The sequence below is a fragment of the Carcharhinus amblyrhynchos genome, unplaced genomic scaffold (genome assembly GCF_965287045.1).
Source record: "Carcharhinus amblyrhynchos unplaced genomic scaffold, sCarAmb.v2.hapA scaffold_432, whole genome shotgun sequence".
NCBI lineage: Eukaryota > Metazoa > Chordata > Chondrichthyes > Carcharhiniformes > Carcharhinidae > Carcharhinus > Carcharhinus amblyrhynchos.
The window spans coordinates 114,672-130,523 of NW_027650172.1; the positions used below are offsets into that span (position 1 = coordinate 114,672).

The 15,852-nt window shown below is 51.6% G+C and overlaps 1 protein-coding gene across 1 annotated transcript; it reads left to right on the forward strand.

The window, feature by feature from the left end:
* The first annotated feature begins 357 nt into the window (after nt 1-357).
* LOC145339369 (sphingosine kinase 2-like) lies at nt 358-15,373 on the forward strand. Its single transcript, XM_080183812.1, has 5 exons — nt 358-1,107; nt 3,004-3,153; nt 11,604-11,698; nt 12,782-12,897; nt 13,853-15,373. The coding sequence occupies exons 1-5, from the start codon at nt 636-638 to the stop codon at nt 14,838-14,840; spliced, it is 1,821 nt and encodes a 606-aa protein (XP_080039938.1). The 5' UTR covers nt 358-635; the 3' UTR covers nt 14,841-15,373.
* Nucleotides 15,374-15,852: the final 479 nt, after the last annotated feature.

Below are 15,852 nucleotides of genomic sequence, written 5' to 3' on the forward strand. Positions count from 1 at the left end.
GGTGAACCTCCGGCAGATGCCAATCACAAAGATGGCGGCGGCGGTCCGTCCCTTCCCCCAAATAATCACACGGCCCGTCTCAAAGATGGCCTCTCTTGGCCCGCCCTCCATTGCTCCCATGGCAACGGTGCTCTCCCCTTCCGCCAAAACCATCCCGGGGCTGCTAAAGAATTGAAGCCTGGGTTGAATGTTGATTAGGAGGGTCTGGGGAAGGTGGTGCCGCGGAGGAAATGAAATAAGTTAATGGTTTAGAGGAAGTTTTAGGGCTGGGCCCGCCCCCGGCCTTCTGATTGAGTAGGTGGTGAGAGGCGGGAGGCGCTGATTGGTCGGGGCTGCTGTCAATCAGGAGCCGGCTGCCACTTCCGCCTTTGGGAGGTGGACTGTGTCCCATGGAGATTGCCTCTTGGCCTGGGCAGCCCTGAAGGCAGCTTCTACCCCCCTCCCCGGCCTCATTTACCACCTGCAAGCTGTAGGCCTGCACTGGGGGTGACTTTGTCACTTAAAGTACCCCCCTTGTGCCACCCCCAGAGCCCAGAGTGTTGGCTGATAGCCCACTGTGACCTTTGACCCTCCTTTCCAGGGTCAAAGGGGAGCGGGGACGCTAACTGGAGGTGGGCCCCGGGCCCCGCCGCCCGATGGAGGCCGCCTCGGAGGTGGTCCTGCACGGGGAGTTTGGGGCGGCGGGTACCCGGGCAGCCCGCTACGCCCTGACGCTGACCCGGGGCGAGCTGCACGTCCAGAGGCTGAGCCCCCGGCCGGAGGATGACCGGCGGCTGGTACTGCCACTGCGCCACGTGCTGGAGTGCCGGCCGCTTGCCCGGGCAGCTGGGGGAGGGCAGCCGAGGGAGGTGGGGGGTGGAGAGGGGGTGCCGGAGGAGGAGGAGATGGCGGCCCACTTCGCCCTCTACTGCTATCCGCCCCGGAAACGCAAGGTGATGGGCAGTGCGCGGGGCCGACAGAGACTGGTCAAGACCTTCCGAGTGGACAGTGCACCCAGCCGGCAGGAGAACCAGGCCGTGGCGGAGAGGTGGGCCACCGCAATCAAGTGCCTTCTGCTCGGCATTCAGCTACCTGGCGAGGGGGACGGGAGCTACCTGAGCACTGCAGGTGAGGGAGACGGAGCCACTCTTTACCTGTGGGTGAGGGTAGTGAGGGAGACGGGAGTCTCTCGCTGTGGGTGAGGGTAGTGAGGGAGACGGGAGTCTCTCATTCGCTGTGGGTGAGGGTAGTGAGGGAGACGGGAGTCTCTCACTCGCTGTGGGTGAGGGTAGTGAGGGAGACGGGAGTCTCTCACTCTGTGGGCGAGGGTAGTGAGGGAGACGGGAGTCTCTCACTCGCTGTGGGTGAGGGTAGTGAGGGAGACGGGAGTCTCTCACTCTGTGGGTGAGGGTAGTGAGGGAGACGGGAGTCTCTCACTCGCTGTGGGTGAGGGTAGTGAGGGAGACGGGAGTCTCTCACTCTGTGGGTGAGGGTAGTGAGGGAGACGGGAGTCTCTCACTCTGTGGGTGAGGGTAGTGAGGGAGACGGGAGTCTCTCACTCACTGTGGGTGAGGGTAGTGAGGGAGACGGGAGTCTCTCACTCGCTGTGGGTGAGGATAGTGAGGGAGACGGGAGTCTCTCGCTGCGGGTGAGGGTAGTGAGGGTGTTGGGAGTCTCTCACTCGCTGTGGGTGAGGGTAGTGAGGGAGACGGGAGTCTCTCACTCTCTGTGGGTGAGGGTAGTGAGGGAGACGGGAGTCTCTCACTCGCTGTGGGTGAGGGTAGTGAGGGAGACGGGAGTCTCTCACTCTGTGGGTGAGGGTAGTGAGGGAGACGGGAGTCTCTCACTCTGTCTGGGTGAGGGTAGTGAGGGAGACGGGAGTCTCTCACTCGCTGTGGGTGAGGGTAGTGAGGGAGACAGGAGTCTCTCACTCTCTGTGGGTGAGGGTAGTGAGGGAGACGGGAGTCTCTCACTCTCTGTGGGCGAGGGTAGTGAGGGAGACGGGAGTCTCTCACTCTCTGTGGGTGAGGGTAGTGAGGGAGACAGGAGTCTCTCACTCGCTGTGGGTGAGGGTAGTGAGGGAGACGGGAGTCTCTCACTCGCTGTGGGTGAAGGTAGTGAGGGAGACGGGAGTCTCTCACTCGCTGTGGGTGAGGGTAGTGAGGGAGACGGGAGTCTCTCACTCTGTCTGTGTGAGGGTAGTGAGGGAGACGGGAGTCTCTCACTCACTGTGGGTGAGGGTAGTGAGGGAGACGGGAGTCTCTCACTCTGTCTGTGTGAGGGTAGTGAGGGAGACGGGAGTCTCTCACTCACTGTGGGTGAGGGTAGTGAGGGAGACGGGAGTCTCTCACTCTGTCTGGGTGAGGGTAGTGAGGGAGACGGGAGTCTCTCACTCTGTCTGGGTGAGGGTAGTGAGGGAGACGGGAGTCTCTCACTCTGTCTGGGTGAGGGTAGTGAGGGAGACGGGAGTCTCTCACTCACTGTGGGTGAGGGTAGTGAGGGAGACGGGAGTCTCTCACTCGCTGTGGGTGAAGGTAGTGAGGGAGACGGGAGTCTCTCACTCGCTGTGGGTGAAGGTAGTGAGGGAGACGGGAGTCTCTCACTCTGTGGGTGAGGGTAGTGAGGGAGACGGGAGTCTCTCACTCGCTGTGGGTGAAGGTAGTGAGGGAGACGGGAGTCTCTCACTCGCTGTGGGTGAGGGTAGTGAGGGAGACGGGAGTCTCTCACTCGCTGTGGGTGAGGGTAGTGAGGGAGACGGGAGTCTCTCACTTGCTGTGGGTGAGGGTAGTGAGGGAGACGGGAGTCCCTCACTCGCTGTGGGTGAGGGTAGTGAGGGAGACGGGAGTCTCTCACTCACTGTGGGTGAGGGTAGTGAGGGAGACGGGAGTCTCTCACTCGCTGTGGGTGAGGGTAGTGAGGGAGACGGGAGTCTCTCACTCTGTGGGTGAGGGTGAGAGGGTGGTGAGGGAACCATCACTGGTTGATGTGGGTTTTAACAGATTGTGTCTGTCTCTCTCTGTGTAGCAATCACCGCAAGCCTTCTTCCCAAACCCCGCAGACTCCTGTTGTTTGTGAACCCTCGCAGTGGACGTTCCCTGGCTATGAGCTACTGTGAAAAGCACATTCTTCCCATGATCCTGGAGGCGAATATCAGCTACAACCTCATCTGTACAGGTAAGACAGCCCTCGAACAGTGGAAGGCACCTTGACTGGGGTTTACGCGCTGCCCTGGGCTCCCCCTTGGGTCAGATTACAGAGCAGATTGACCCTAACTGTCCCCCAGGGTGTGGTGTAATCTGTTCGGTTTTATTGAGCCATTTCTACCTTGGCTGTTTATTAATGAGTAAAAAACAGTATCTTCATGGATAAAAGGCCCGTGTGAGGATCCATCCCAATGCTTGCTACTACACACAGCTGTAATCTTGTACCTGTAGGAACATAAGAACTAGGAGCAGGAGTGGGCCATCTATCCTCTCGATCCTGCTCCGCCATTCAATAAGATCACGACTGATCTTTCTGTGGACTCAGCTCCACTTACCCACCCACTCACCATAACCCTTAATTCCTTTATTGTTCAAAAATGTACCTATCCTTCCTTAAAAACATTCAATGAGGGACCCTCAACTGCTTCACTGGACGGGGGAATTCCACAGATTCACAACCCTTTGTGTGAAGAAGTTCCTCCTCAACTCAGTCCTAAATCTGCTTCCTCTTATTTTGAGGCTATGCCCCCTAGTTCTAGTTTCACCCACCAGTGGAAACAACTTCCCTGCTTCTATCTTATCGATTCCCTTCATAATCTTATATGTTTCTATATGGTCTCCCCTCACTCTTCTGAATTCCAATGAGTATAACCCCAGTCTACTCAGTCTCTCTTTATCAGCCAACCCTCTCAACTCCGGAATCAACCTAGTGAATCTCCTCTGCACCCCCTCCAGTGCCAGTATATCATTTCTCAAGTTTATACACACAGCTGTAGTAAAGACCAGGCTCGCGTGTGCGTGCGTGAGCGACAGAAGTGTGTGAGAATATCTGCACTTTAGCAACTTTCAGTACTTAAATCAAAATAACTCCCTGACACACTCTCCCTAAAAGCAACAAGTAACATTTGATTTATCTAACAGTGAACAGGTTAACTCAACTATTAACAAACCGACAAACATGATTCCAATGGAATGCTGTTTAAATCAATATAATTCCCACTTTGTAACGAAAAGAAAGAATTTCTAGTCACTCTCTAAATCACAAACCGGTTTGTTACTCTCTGGGACGCGCAGGTTAATGTGCAGGTTCAGTCGGTAGATGCAATGTTAGCATTCATGTGGAGAGGGCTAGAATACAAGAGCAGGGATGGACTTCTGAGGCTGTATAAGGCTCTGGTCAGACCCCATTTGGAATATTGTAAACAGTTCTGGGCCCCTTATCTAAGGAAGGACATGCTGGCCTTGGAAAGGGTCCAGAGGAGGTTCACAAGAATGATCCCTGGAATGAAGAGCTTGTATGAGGAACGGTTGAGGACTCTGGGTCTGTAATCATTGGAGTTTAGAAGGATGAGGGGGGACCTTATCAAAACTTACTGCGAGGCCTGGATAGAGTGGACGTGGAGAGGACGTTTCCACTAGTAGGAAAAACTCGAACCAGAGGGGCACAACCTCAGGCTAAAGGGACGATCCTTTAAAACAGAGATGAGGAGGAATTTCTTCAGCCAGAGAGTGGGGAATCTGTGGAACTCTTTGCCGCAGAGGAGGCTGTGGAGGCCGGGTCACTGAGTGTCTTTAAGACAGAGATAGATCGGTTCCTGATTAATAAGAGGATCAGGGGCTATGGGGAAAAGGCAGGAGAATGGGGATGAGAAAAATATCAGCCATGATTGAATGGCGGAGCAGATGGGCCGGGTGGCCTAATTCTGCTCCTATGTCCTATGGTCTTACAGGATCTTCTTTCTAGTTTATCTTCTGTTTTTGCTATCTTCTGTTGGTATCTTTACAATTGAGATGAGGATTTCTTTTAAGACGTAAATGTGGCAGACAGTTGCTAGCTGTGTCTCTCTCTCTCTCTCTCTAGCTGTGAACTGTAGCAGTTTCTGGCAGAGGGAGTGACTGTCTGGCAGTTTGGAGCTGGGAGCTGGCTTTTATACCCCCAATGACATACCAAATATCCCCACGATAGGATTGGGTTACAGGTTATCAAAACATCAAATTCAAATCTGATAGGCTGCTGCTATTCCAATGCCCAGTTTAAACTGATTGGTTAAAAAACTATAAGTGCGCTCTGTTACCTCGGCAACACGACTGCCTAGCCTCGCGACACAATATTTCACTCTGTGTACTGCATGCACCTTCAGTGCAGAGAAAACACTACTGTTTTAGTTTAAACAGACCATGCAATGCTTTCTGCTCTTAGCGTTTTTACCATTGTTTTATAACACAATAACTTCACACTCCCCCCACCCCCCACGTAAAGAAAATAAACCACCACCGTGAACGGATGGGCTTCATTTTTTTTCTTTTAAATTCGGGATACAGCATCTGCAATAACATTTCCACAACCCACAATGTGCACAATCATAAATTAAATGCTGTAACATAAGATTCCAAGAAAATAGTCTGGCATTCTTGTCCCTGAGTTTTTCCAGGAATGTTAAAGGATTGTGATCGGTGTACACAATCGTCTCTGATGCATTATTTGTAACATAAATATTAAAACGCTGTGAGGCTGTTCCGAAACTCAGTAGCTGCTTTTCAATTGTGGAATATTTTCTCGACTGGATATTGAGTTTTTTTTTGAAAGATAACTGGCCTTTAAATTCCAGAATCACCCTCCTGTAATAACTCAGCTCCAAGCCTTACATCACTGGTATTGATGGCAACTTTAAAGGGTTTCACATAATTTGGTGGTTAAAACTGCTTCCAAATTCTCCAATACCTCCTGGCATTGTTCTGTCCACTGAAATTTCATGTTCTTTTTTAACACGTCTGTCAACAGTGCCGCTACACTACAAACATTTGTACAAATTTCCTGTAGAATTCACTCAGTTCTAAAAATCGTAGCACTTCCTCCTTCGAGGATGGTCTTGGAAATTCCTCGATGGTCTTAGTCTTCACGTTTCTTGGTGTTGTCTGTCTGTATCCAATGTTTTGTCCTGAGAATGTCACTCGCGCCTCCGCACATTTTGTTTTTGCCTTCTGTAGTCTCTCAAAAAGCTCTGTCAAATGCTCCGTGTGATCTTTCCATGAATGGCTAAAGATCAGTCAGTCATCTCTGTAAACAGCGCACTTAGCCAATCCGGCAAGAACTGTGTTTACAAGCCTTTGAAAAGTAGCTGGTGTGGTTTTCCATCCTGTGTTAAATTGATATCGCCCGTTTGGGCTTACAGAGGCAGAAACTCCTTTAGCTCTCTCCAACAAAGGTAATCGCCAATAACCTCAGAGTAAGTCCAACTTGGTGATGTGGTTGGCTTCTCCTACTTTTCCCACACAATCCTCTCGCCTTGGAATTGGCAGGTCAGGTTAGTCACAGCATTAACCTTCTGATAATCTACGCAGAATTGTTGAGTAACATCCCGTTTGTGAACCAGGATGATCGGCAAACTCCACTCGCCTTGACTCAGCTCTGTAATGCCTTCTTGTAGCATGGCTTCCACTTCCTGCTGCTCTGGGAGGATTAAGCTGATAGGGGTGTTGTTTTATTGGAACAGCATTCCCTACATCAAACTCAAGTATTACATCATTAGTCCTCCCCATTCTATTTCTACACAGCTCCTCTGCACTATAACAAGTCAGTTCAGCTCTCTGTTCCTGGGACAGATAGCTCACTACCCTATTCCATTCCTTAAGGATTTCTTCATTATTCAGTTTATTTGTAGTGGTTAGCACTGCTGCCTCACAGTGCCAGGAACCCGGGTTCGATTCCCGGCTTGGCTCACTGTCTGTGTAGAGTCTGCACATTCTCCCCGTGTCTGCGTGGGTTTCCTCGGGGTGCTCCAGTTTCCTCCCACATTCTGAAAGACGTGCTGGTTAGGGTGGATTGACCTGAACCGGCGCAGGGCTGCGGCAACTTGAGGAATTTCACAGTCACTTCATTGCAGCGTTAATGTAAACCTTACTTGTGATTAATGAATAAACTTGTATTCTGAGGCACATCAAAATCCAACTCATCTGGATTGGATTCCTGACTCTGAGTGGCAGTAACTAATACCGATTTCTCCGGTTCCCTTCCCCTGATGTGGAGATGCCGGTGTTGGACTGGGGTAAACACAGTAAGAAGTCTCACAACACCAGGTTAAAGTCCAACAGGGTTATTTGGTAGCAAAAGCCAAAAGCCAGTGACTTGTGCTATCGATTTAACCTGGTGTTGTGAGACTCCCTGACAGAGTACTGTTATAGCATGTTCACGTGACATACCCGAAGATTTTTCTCCCTATCTGTCATCTTTACCAAATAATTCGCCTGCCTTAACCTCTCAATCTGATAGGAACCACTAGAGCCAGGGTAACAGCACCAATACCTCATCCCCAACGGGCAAACTTATGAACTTTAGATTTCTTACTTGCTTCATTAGGTGCTGGGCCACCTTCGAATGTTGTCTGACTAATTCACCCACTCTGTTTAATCTTTCTCTCACCTCACGTACATCCCCCAGCTGTGAGATCTCTGACCTCCCAACTTTTCCTTCATTAATTTTAAAGATCCTCTCACTTCATGTCTGAATGTCAACTCAGGTGGAGTGAGCTGAGTTGATTCATTGGGAGCGTCTCCAGTAGCAAATAAATGGGATACATTCATCCCAATCAGTTGAGTAATCCTGGGAATAAGCCCCCAACGTGGTCATTAGGGTCTGATGTCACCTTTCTAATGCTCCCTGGGATTCAGGATGGTAACGCATCCGGTGTCTGATCCCAAGCTATCCATGACCTCCTTAAATAATTTGGCAGTAAATGTGGTCTGAGTGAATCTCCCTGGGTAATTCATTATTAAACTATCCTTTATTAAAGATGAGACTGCAGAGTGTTTGGAAGTGAGTGATAAAGTAGGACTGAGACAACACGGCTCCGTCAAGGGGAGGGCATGTCTGACAAATCAGTTCTTTGAGGAGATAACAAGGAAGTTAAATAAAGGAGAACCAGTGGACGTGATTTATTTAGATTTCCAGAAGGCCTTTGACAAGGTGCCACAGAGGATAAGGTTAAATAAGTGCCCATGGTGTTAAGGGTAAGATCCCGGTGTGGATAGAGGATTGGCTGCCTGGCAGGAGGCAGAGAGTGGGGATAAAGGGGTTTTTCTAAGGATGGCAGCCGGTGACGAGTGGTGTGCCTCAGGGATCAGTGCTGGAAGCACAACTTTTCACAATATACATTAACGATTAGGAGGAAGGAACTGAAGGCACTGTTGCTAAGTTTGCAGATGATGTAAAGATATGTAGAGGGACAGATAGTATTGGGGAAGCAGGGGGGCTGCAGAAGGACTTGGACAGGTTAGGAGAGCGGGCAGAGAAATTGCAGACGAAACACAATGTGGAAAAGTGTGAGGTTATGGACTTTGGAAAGAGGAATGGAGGCGTAGGCTATTTTCTGAAGGAGGAAATGCTCAGGAAATCAGAAACACAAAGGGACTTGGGAATCATTGTTCAAGATTCTCTTAAGGTTAACATGCTGGTTCAGTTGGCAGTTAGGAAGGTAAATACAATGTTAACATTCATATCGAGAGGGCTAGAATACAAGAGCAGGGATATAAGGCTCTGGTCAGACCCCGTTTGGAATATTGTAAACAGTTCTGGGCCCCTTATCTAAGGAAGGATGCGCCGGCCTTGGAAAGGGTCCAGAGGAGATTCACAAGAATGATCCCTGGAATGAAGAGCTTGTCGTATGAGGAACGGTTGGGGACTCTGTGTCTGTAATCATTGGATGTAGAAGGAATGCAGGGGGGGATCTTATTGAAACTTACAGGATACTGCGAGGCCTGGATAGAGTGGATGTGGAGAGGATGTTTCCACAAGTAGGAAAAACTCGAACCAGAGGGGCACAACCTCAGGGTAAAGGGACAATCCTTTAAAACAGAGATGAGGAGGAATTTCTTCAGCCAGAGAGTGGGGAATGTGTGGAACTCTTTGCCGCAGAGGAGGCTGTGGAGGCCGGGTCACTGAGTGTCTTTAAGACAGAGATAGATAGGTTCCTGATTAATAAGGGGATCAGGGGTTATGGGGAAAAGGCAGGAGAATGGGGATGAGAAAAATATCAGGTGGAGCAGATGGGCAGAGCGGCCTCATTCTGCTCCTATGTTTAACGGGTAAAGGAACTAACTCCTTCACAACTTCTTGTGCCTTGATTCTTCTGTAATGAAATTGCCTCTGGAAACCTGATACTGTTCAGAAATACTGCTTCCCACTTTTGGTTTTAGGGTTTTACACAATTTTAACCCGTGTATAAAGTTCTTCAAATGTGGGAATTGGTTTTGAAGGTACCTTTCCTACCGTGACAGGTACATCAAAGTTCAATCATATCTCTATATAATCCAGGCCAATAAAAAAGCTCCTGTATCTGAGCCTGAGTTTTCCTGGGTGATCTCCTACAGATAATCCGTGTGTGACCCGCACTACTTCCTGTCTGAAGGTAACACATTCTGGTGAATTAACTCATTCCTCATCTGCACAAATCCACCAAGGTCTCCATTTCCACCTCAAGATTTTATCCTTAGGTAACAGCGTTTTCCATGTGAGCTTTGTGATAGAAATCCTTTATCGCCTCATCTTTCTGTTGTAGCTCCAGTAACCTTTCAGAGCGAAACACCTCTGCCTGAGGTATTTACCCTTTACCCTCTCACCAGACAGTGTGTCAGCTAACCAAACCTCAACTCCCTCATCCCTCTCTGCTCTCCCCCCTTCCTCTTTTAACTCACGGCTGTGAGATTTTGTCACTGGAAAAACTCCAGGTTATTCCTCTTTGAACTCCCCAGTTCCCTGATTTTCTTCTGGCTTTTCCTCTACAGTGGGCATCACCTATCCTCCAGCTGTATCTTTTCCAAGGATAAACTGTATTCCTGGAATAGCCAGCTTTCCCATCACTCCGATTATCACTCCCCCAGCCTTCCCAGCCTGATCTTACACAGGGCAACACTACTCCTCTCTCCATTTGTTCCACAGATCACCACTCTCTCGGGCAAGATTACAGAGTACAAATCTTTTTATTTCTTACAGTTAGAAACATAGTGAAAAGTCTGACAACACCAGGTTTAAGTCCGACCGATTTATTTGATAGTAAACTCACAAGCTTTCGGGGTTAGTCCCTTCGTCAGGTGAATGGAGAGTTCTGGCCTCAGACAGAGCAAAAAACAGCACAGACAGTTTACAGATTACTGATTAGAATGCGAATCTTTACACCTAACCTGCTGTTCAAGTCTTAAAGATGCAAACAATGTCAACAATGATATTGTTGGCATCTTTAAGACTTGAATAACAGGTTATTTGTAAAGACTCGCACTCTCCTTCAGCCCCCTCGACTTCTCACATGATTTCCTTCACTAACTAATCTCATTGTTTAAGCCTCTTTTACCACGTCCTGTTTCCCAGTGCCTTTCTGATATAAGCACTTTGTGTGTCCCATCTTATCACAGTGAAAATGCTGAGGTCTCCCACCTCTTTTACACCCTGTTAGGTTTTGTTTTTCACACGTGATAAACTGTTCCTGGTGTGATCTACTTGAAGGACTTGCCTCTCTCCCGCTTTTTATTGTTGACGGAAGCTAGATTTCCATTGGTGCACCAATGAGTGTTCATCTGCCATCTCTGCAGCTCTTTTCACTGTTTTAACTTTCTGTTCCTCAACCTGAGTTCTTATCACTTCTGGAAGTGAGTTTTTAAACTCCTCCAGCAGAATAATATCTAATTGTCTCGTGTGTTTTCCTATCTTCAATCCCGGCCCCAAACTAGAGGGACAAGGAGTTCGCCGCTTCCCTCAATCCCATTTTTCCAAGCCCTCACAGCTGCCTAATAATGTTGCTTCAATGAGGTCACCCCCAACTCTCAGCCCCCTCCATCCTGAGGGGAAACCCCCTCCCCAATAAAGAACTGAGTGTAAACCGCCCGCCCTTTACCCCACATCCCACTACGCAAGGGATTTCAGTTCCCACCAAGACAGATGGGGAGGCTGCGGGGTGGTGTCATTCTCCCTTGAGCAGGGAAGGTTAAGGGGGAGATTGAATCGAGTCGTTCCAAATCGGGGAAGGGGGTTTGTGATAAGGAGAAACTGTTCCCAGCGACAGGAGGGTCGGGGACCAGAGGGGGACACAGATTGAAGGCGATCGGGAAAAGAACCAGAGGGGGTGAGGAGGGGGGGAGATGAGGGAATGTTTATTGTGAACACAGCGAGTTGTTGTGATCTGGAAGGCGCTGCCTGAAAGGACGGTGGAAGCTGATTCAACAGGAACTTTCCAAAGGGGCAACTGGAGAAATACTCAATAGGGAAAGATTTACAGAGAGAAGGGGGGTGGAGGGGGGGATTGAGGGGATCACAGGGCCAGCAGAGGAAACGAGGGACTGAATGGCATCTTCCTGTAATGTTTGAGGATGTCTGTTTGTCTCAATGTGAATGGAATTCATTCAGTCTTCATCAGCATTCCCTGTCTCCCAAAGAATATCAGAACCACGCTCGGGAACTCATTCAGAGCATTGAACTGTGCGAGTGGGATGGAATTGTCATCGTCTCTGGGGATGGACTTCTGTACGAGGTAAGCACGTACAAAATCGCCCTCTACACTGTCCCCATCAAACACTCCCAGGACAGGTACAGCACGGGGTTAGATACAGAGTAAAGCTCCCTCTACACTGTTCCCCATCAAACACTCCCAGGACAGGTACAGCACGGGGTTAGATACAGAGTAAAGCTCCCTCTACACTGTCCCCATCAAACACTCCCAGGACAGGTACAGCACGGGGTTAGATACAGAGTAAAGCTCCCTCTACACTGTCCCCCCATCAAACACTCCCAGGACAGGGACAGCACGGGGTTAGATACAGAGTAAAGCTCCCTCTACACTGTCCCCCCATCAAACACTCCCAGGACAGGTACAGCACGGGGTTAGATACAGAGTAAAGCTCCCTCTACACTGTCCCCCCATCAAACACTCCCAGGACAGGGACAGCACGGAGTTAGATACAGAGTAAAGCTCCCTCTACACTGTCCCCCCATCAAACACTCCCAGGACAGGGACAGCACGGGGTTAGATACAGAGTAAAGCTCCCTCTACACTGTCCCCCCATCAAACACTCCCAGGACAGGAACAGCACGGGGTTAGATACAGAGTAAAGCTCCCTCTACACTGTCCCCCATCAAACACTCCCAGGACAGGTACAGCACGGTGTTAGATACAGAGTAAAGCTCCCTCTACACTGTCCCCCCATCAAACACTCCCAGGACAGGTACAGCACGGGGTTAGATACAGAGTAAAGCTCCCTCTACACTGTCCCCCCATCAAACACTCCCAGGACAGGTACAGCACGGTGTTAGATACAGAGTAAAGCTCCCTCTATACTGTCCCCCATCAAACACTCCCAGGACAGGTACAGCGCAGGGTTAGATACAGGGTAAAGCTCCCTCTACACTGTCCCCCCCATCAAACACTCCCAGGACAGGTACAGCATGGGGTTAGATACAGAGTAAAGCTCCCTCTACACTGTCCCCCCATCAAACACTCCCAGGACAGGTACAGCACGGGGTTAGATACAGAGTAAAGCTCCCTCTACACTGTCCCCATCAAACACTCCCAGGACAGGGACAGGATGATGTTATGAATTGTTGTTTATCTGTACAGGTTATTAATGGGTTGATGGAACGTCCGGATTGGGAGAAAGCGATTGAGATGCCAGTGGGGATTCTCCCTGCAGGATCTGGGAATGCCGTGGCTGCTGCCATTAATCACAATGCAGGGTAGGTACTGGTAATGTGGGAATCATCAACTGGGAACCAGGAGGAGGTTGGGGAGGAGTGGCAGAGAAAAGGAGCAGCGGCCAGTGTAGATCAGCCATGATGAGGTGGAACAGCAGGGCAGGCTTGAAGGGCCGAATGGACTGTGTTCTTGCGTTTGTACACATGTGCTCTCGCTCCCCCTCTCTGCCCTGCACGCTACCCCGTGCACTCCCCCTGCTTCTTGGGCGCTGGGGCTCCCACACCACACCACCCCCCCTTCTCGGGTGCGCTGGGGTGCCTGCCAGCCCCCCTCCCTGTGTGGGCCATCAGTGCCATTTGGGTGCACGCTCCCTCACACATACCCACAGTGCTGTTAGGGAGGGGGCTCCAGGATTGTTATTGGACATCAGTCAGTCTGTGTGGTGTAGGTACACCCACAGTGCTGTTAGGGAGGGGGCTCCAGGATTGTTATTGGACATCAGTCAGTCCCGTGTGGTGTAGGTACACCCACAGTGCTGTTAGGGAGGGAGTTCCAGGATTTTGACCCAGTGACAGTGAAGGAACGGCCGATATATTTCCAAGTCAGGATGGTGTGTGTGGGGCTCGGAGGGGGAGCTTGCAGGTGGTGGTGTTCCCCATGTGTCTGCTGCCCTTGTCCTTCTAGGTGGTAGAGGTGGCGGGTTTGGAAGGTGCTGTGGAAGGAGCCTTGGTGAGTCGCTGCAGTGCATCTTGTAGATGGTACACACGGCTGCCTCTGTGTGTCGGTGGTGGAGGGAGTGAATGTTGAGGGTGGGGGTTAGTGTGTCGATCGAGCGGGGGCTGCTTTGTCCTGGATGGTGTTGAGCTTCTCGAGTGTTGTTGGGAGCTGCACTCATCCAGGCAAGTGGAGAGTATTCCATCACACTCCTGACTTGTGTCTATCTCTCTCTCTCTTTCTTCCTCTCCCGTTTTTCGCCCCCCCGCCACCCCCCTGTAGGTACGGGATGGCGATGGGTGAGGAGTTACTGGTGAACTGTACCCTGTTGCTGTGTCGGGGTTTGACGTCTCCGATGGATTTGGTGTCGGTTACCACGGTTTCGGGGAGACGTCACTTCTCCTTCCTGAGTGTGGCCTGGGGCTTTGTGGCGGACGTGGACATAGAGAGTGAGAGATATCGCAGTGTGGGTGCTGCCCGCTTCTCCGTGGGCACGCTGATGTGCCTGGCCTCGCTGCGCCGTTACCGAGGGCGCCTCTCCTACCTGCCCACCGCCTTCCGCGCCAAGCGCCTGCTGTGCCGCAGTGTCACCACCTCCGCCGACGCCCCCCCAGCCGCCCCTCACCGCCCCCTGGGCCGCGCCCTCTCCGAGACGGGCCTGTGGAGCGGGGCGCCCGACTCGCCCTCCCCCTTCTTGGCGTGCGAGAACTTCTCCTTCGAGGGCCCCTCGCTGCCGGGGGAGGAGGAGGAGGGAGAGGGGAGGGAGCCTCACCCCAGGCCCGAGGGCGAGTCCCAGGAGGCTGGGGGTGATGCTGGGTGCAGGACCCCCTCGGGGGAGAGCTCAGGACTGCCTGAGGACACTCTCCTACCCCCCCTGGAGCAGCCAGTGCCCCCTCACTGGGAGACGGTGGAGGGGGACTTTGTTCTGGTGTTGGCTATTTACCAGACCCACCTGGGGGCAGACCTGATGGCTGCCCCCTTCGCCCGCTTCTCTGAACACTGTCTGCACCTGTGCTACGTGCGAGCGGGCATCTCCCGCCGCGCCCTCCTGCGACTCTTCCTGGCCATGGAGAAGGGCACCCACTTCTCCCTGGAATGCCCCCACCTGTTCTGTGTGCCAGCCCTGGCGTTCCGCCTGGAGCCCCTGTCCCCCCACGGCATCCTGACTGTGGATGGGGAGCAGGTGGAGTACGGGCCCCTCCAGGCACAGGTTCACGGTGGTATGGCTCGTCTCATCACCGGTGTCCCGGCCAACACCAATGGCCTCTGAGGGAGGGTACGAGGACATCACCCTCCCCAATCACCCCTCATGGGGTATCACCACCTACAGTCATCAACTGGACAACCTCTCACCTGTTTGATTTCTGTCTCCCTCTCCTTCCCTCTGTCTGTGACTCTGTCTCCCTCTCCTTCCCTCTGTCTGTGACTCTGTCTCCCTCTCCTTCCCTCTGTCTGTGACTCTGTCTCCCTCTCCTTCCCTCTGTCTGTGACTCTGTCTCCCTCTCCTTCCCTCTGTCTGTGACTCTGTCTCTCTCTCCTTCCCTCTGTCTGTGACTCTGTCTCCCTCTCCTTCCCTCTGTCTGTGACTCTGTCTCTCTCTCCTTCCCTCTGTCTGTGACTCTGTCTCCCTCTCCTTCCCTCTGTCTGTGACTCTGTCTCCCTCTCCTTCCCTCTGTCTGTGACTCTGTCTCCCTCTCCTTCCCTCTGTCTGTGACTCTGTCTCCCTCTCCTTCCCTCTGTCTGTGACTCTGTCTCCCTCTCCTTCCCTCTGTCTGTGACTCTGTCTCTCTCTCCTTCCCTCTGTCTGTGACTCTGTCTCCCTCTCCTTCCCTCTGTCTGTGACTCTGTCTCCCTGTCTGTGAAATAAACTCCTCACCTCGGACCATGTTTCTCTTTAGCCTCCGGGGGAATTCCAGTCCCCTCCTGTCCCTCCCCCTCAGTGAGGCCGGTACGAACAGTCTACTCCACTTATGGTACGATACACTAAACGATGGATTTGCACTGAACGGGAGGGGATATCGTCTCTCCCCTCGCGGCACCAGCCCCATTGATAACCATCGGCCTCGCAGCAACCTGCATTCGACTTCCTCCCCGAGCAGTACCACTACGGAGGTTCAGAATATCGGGGGGTAGGGGTTGCACACATTATCAAGAAATAGTAACTGACCTCTCGGCCTCTGGTGTCAAGGGAATTTGTACCAGAGTGCTTTCCTCCCTCTCTGAACGTTTTCCCCCCCCCTGTCACCCTGCCCTGCGCTTTGCTGATTGTGGACATTAACCAG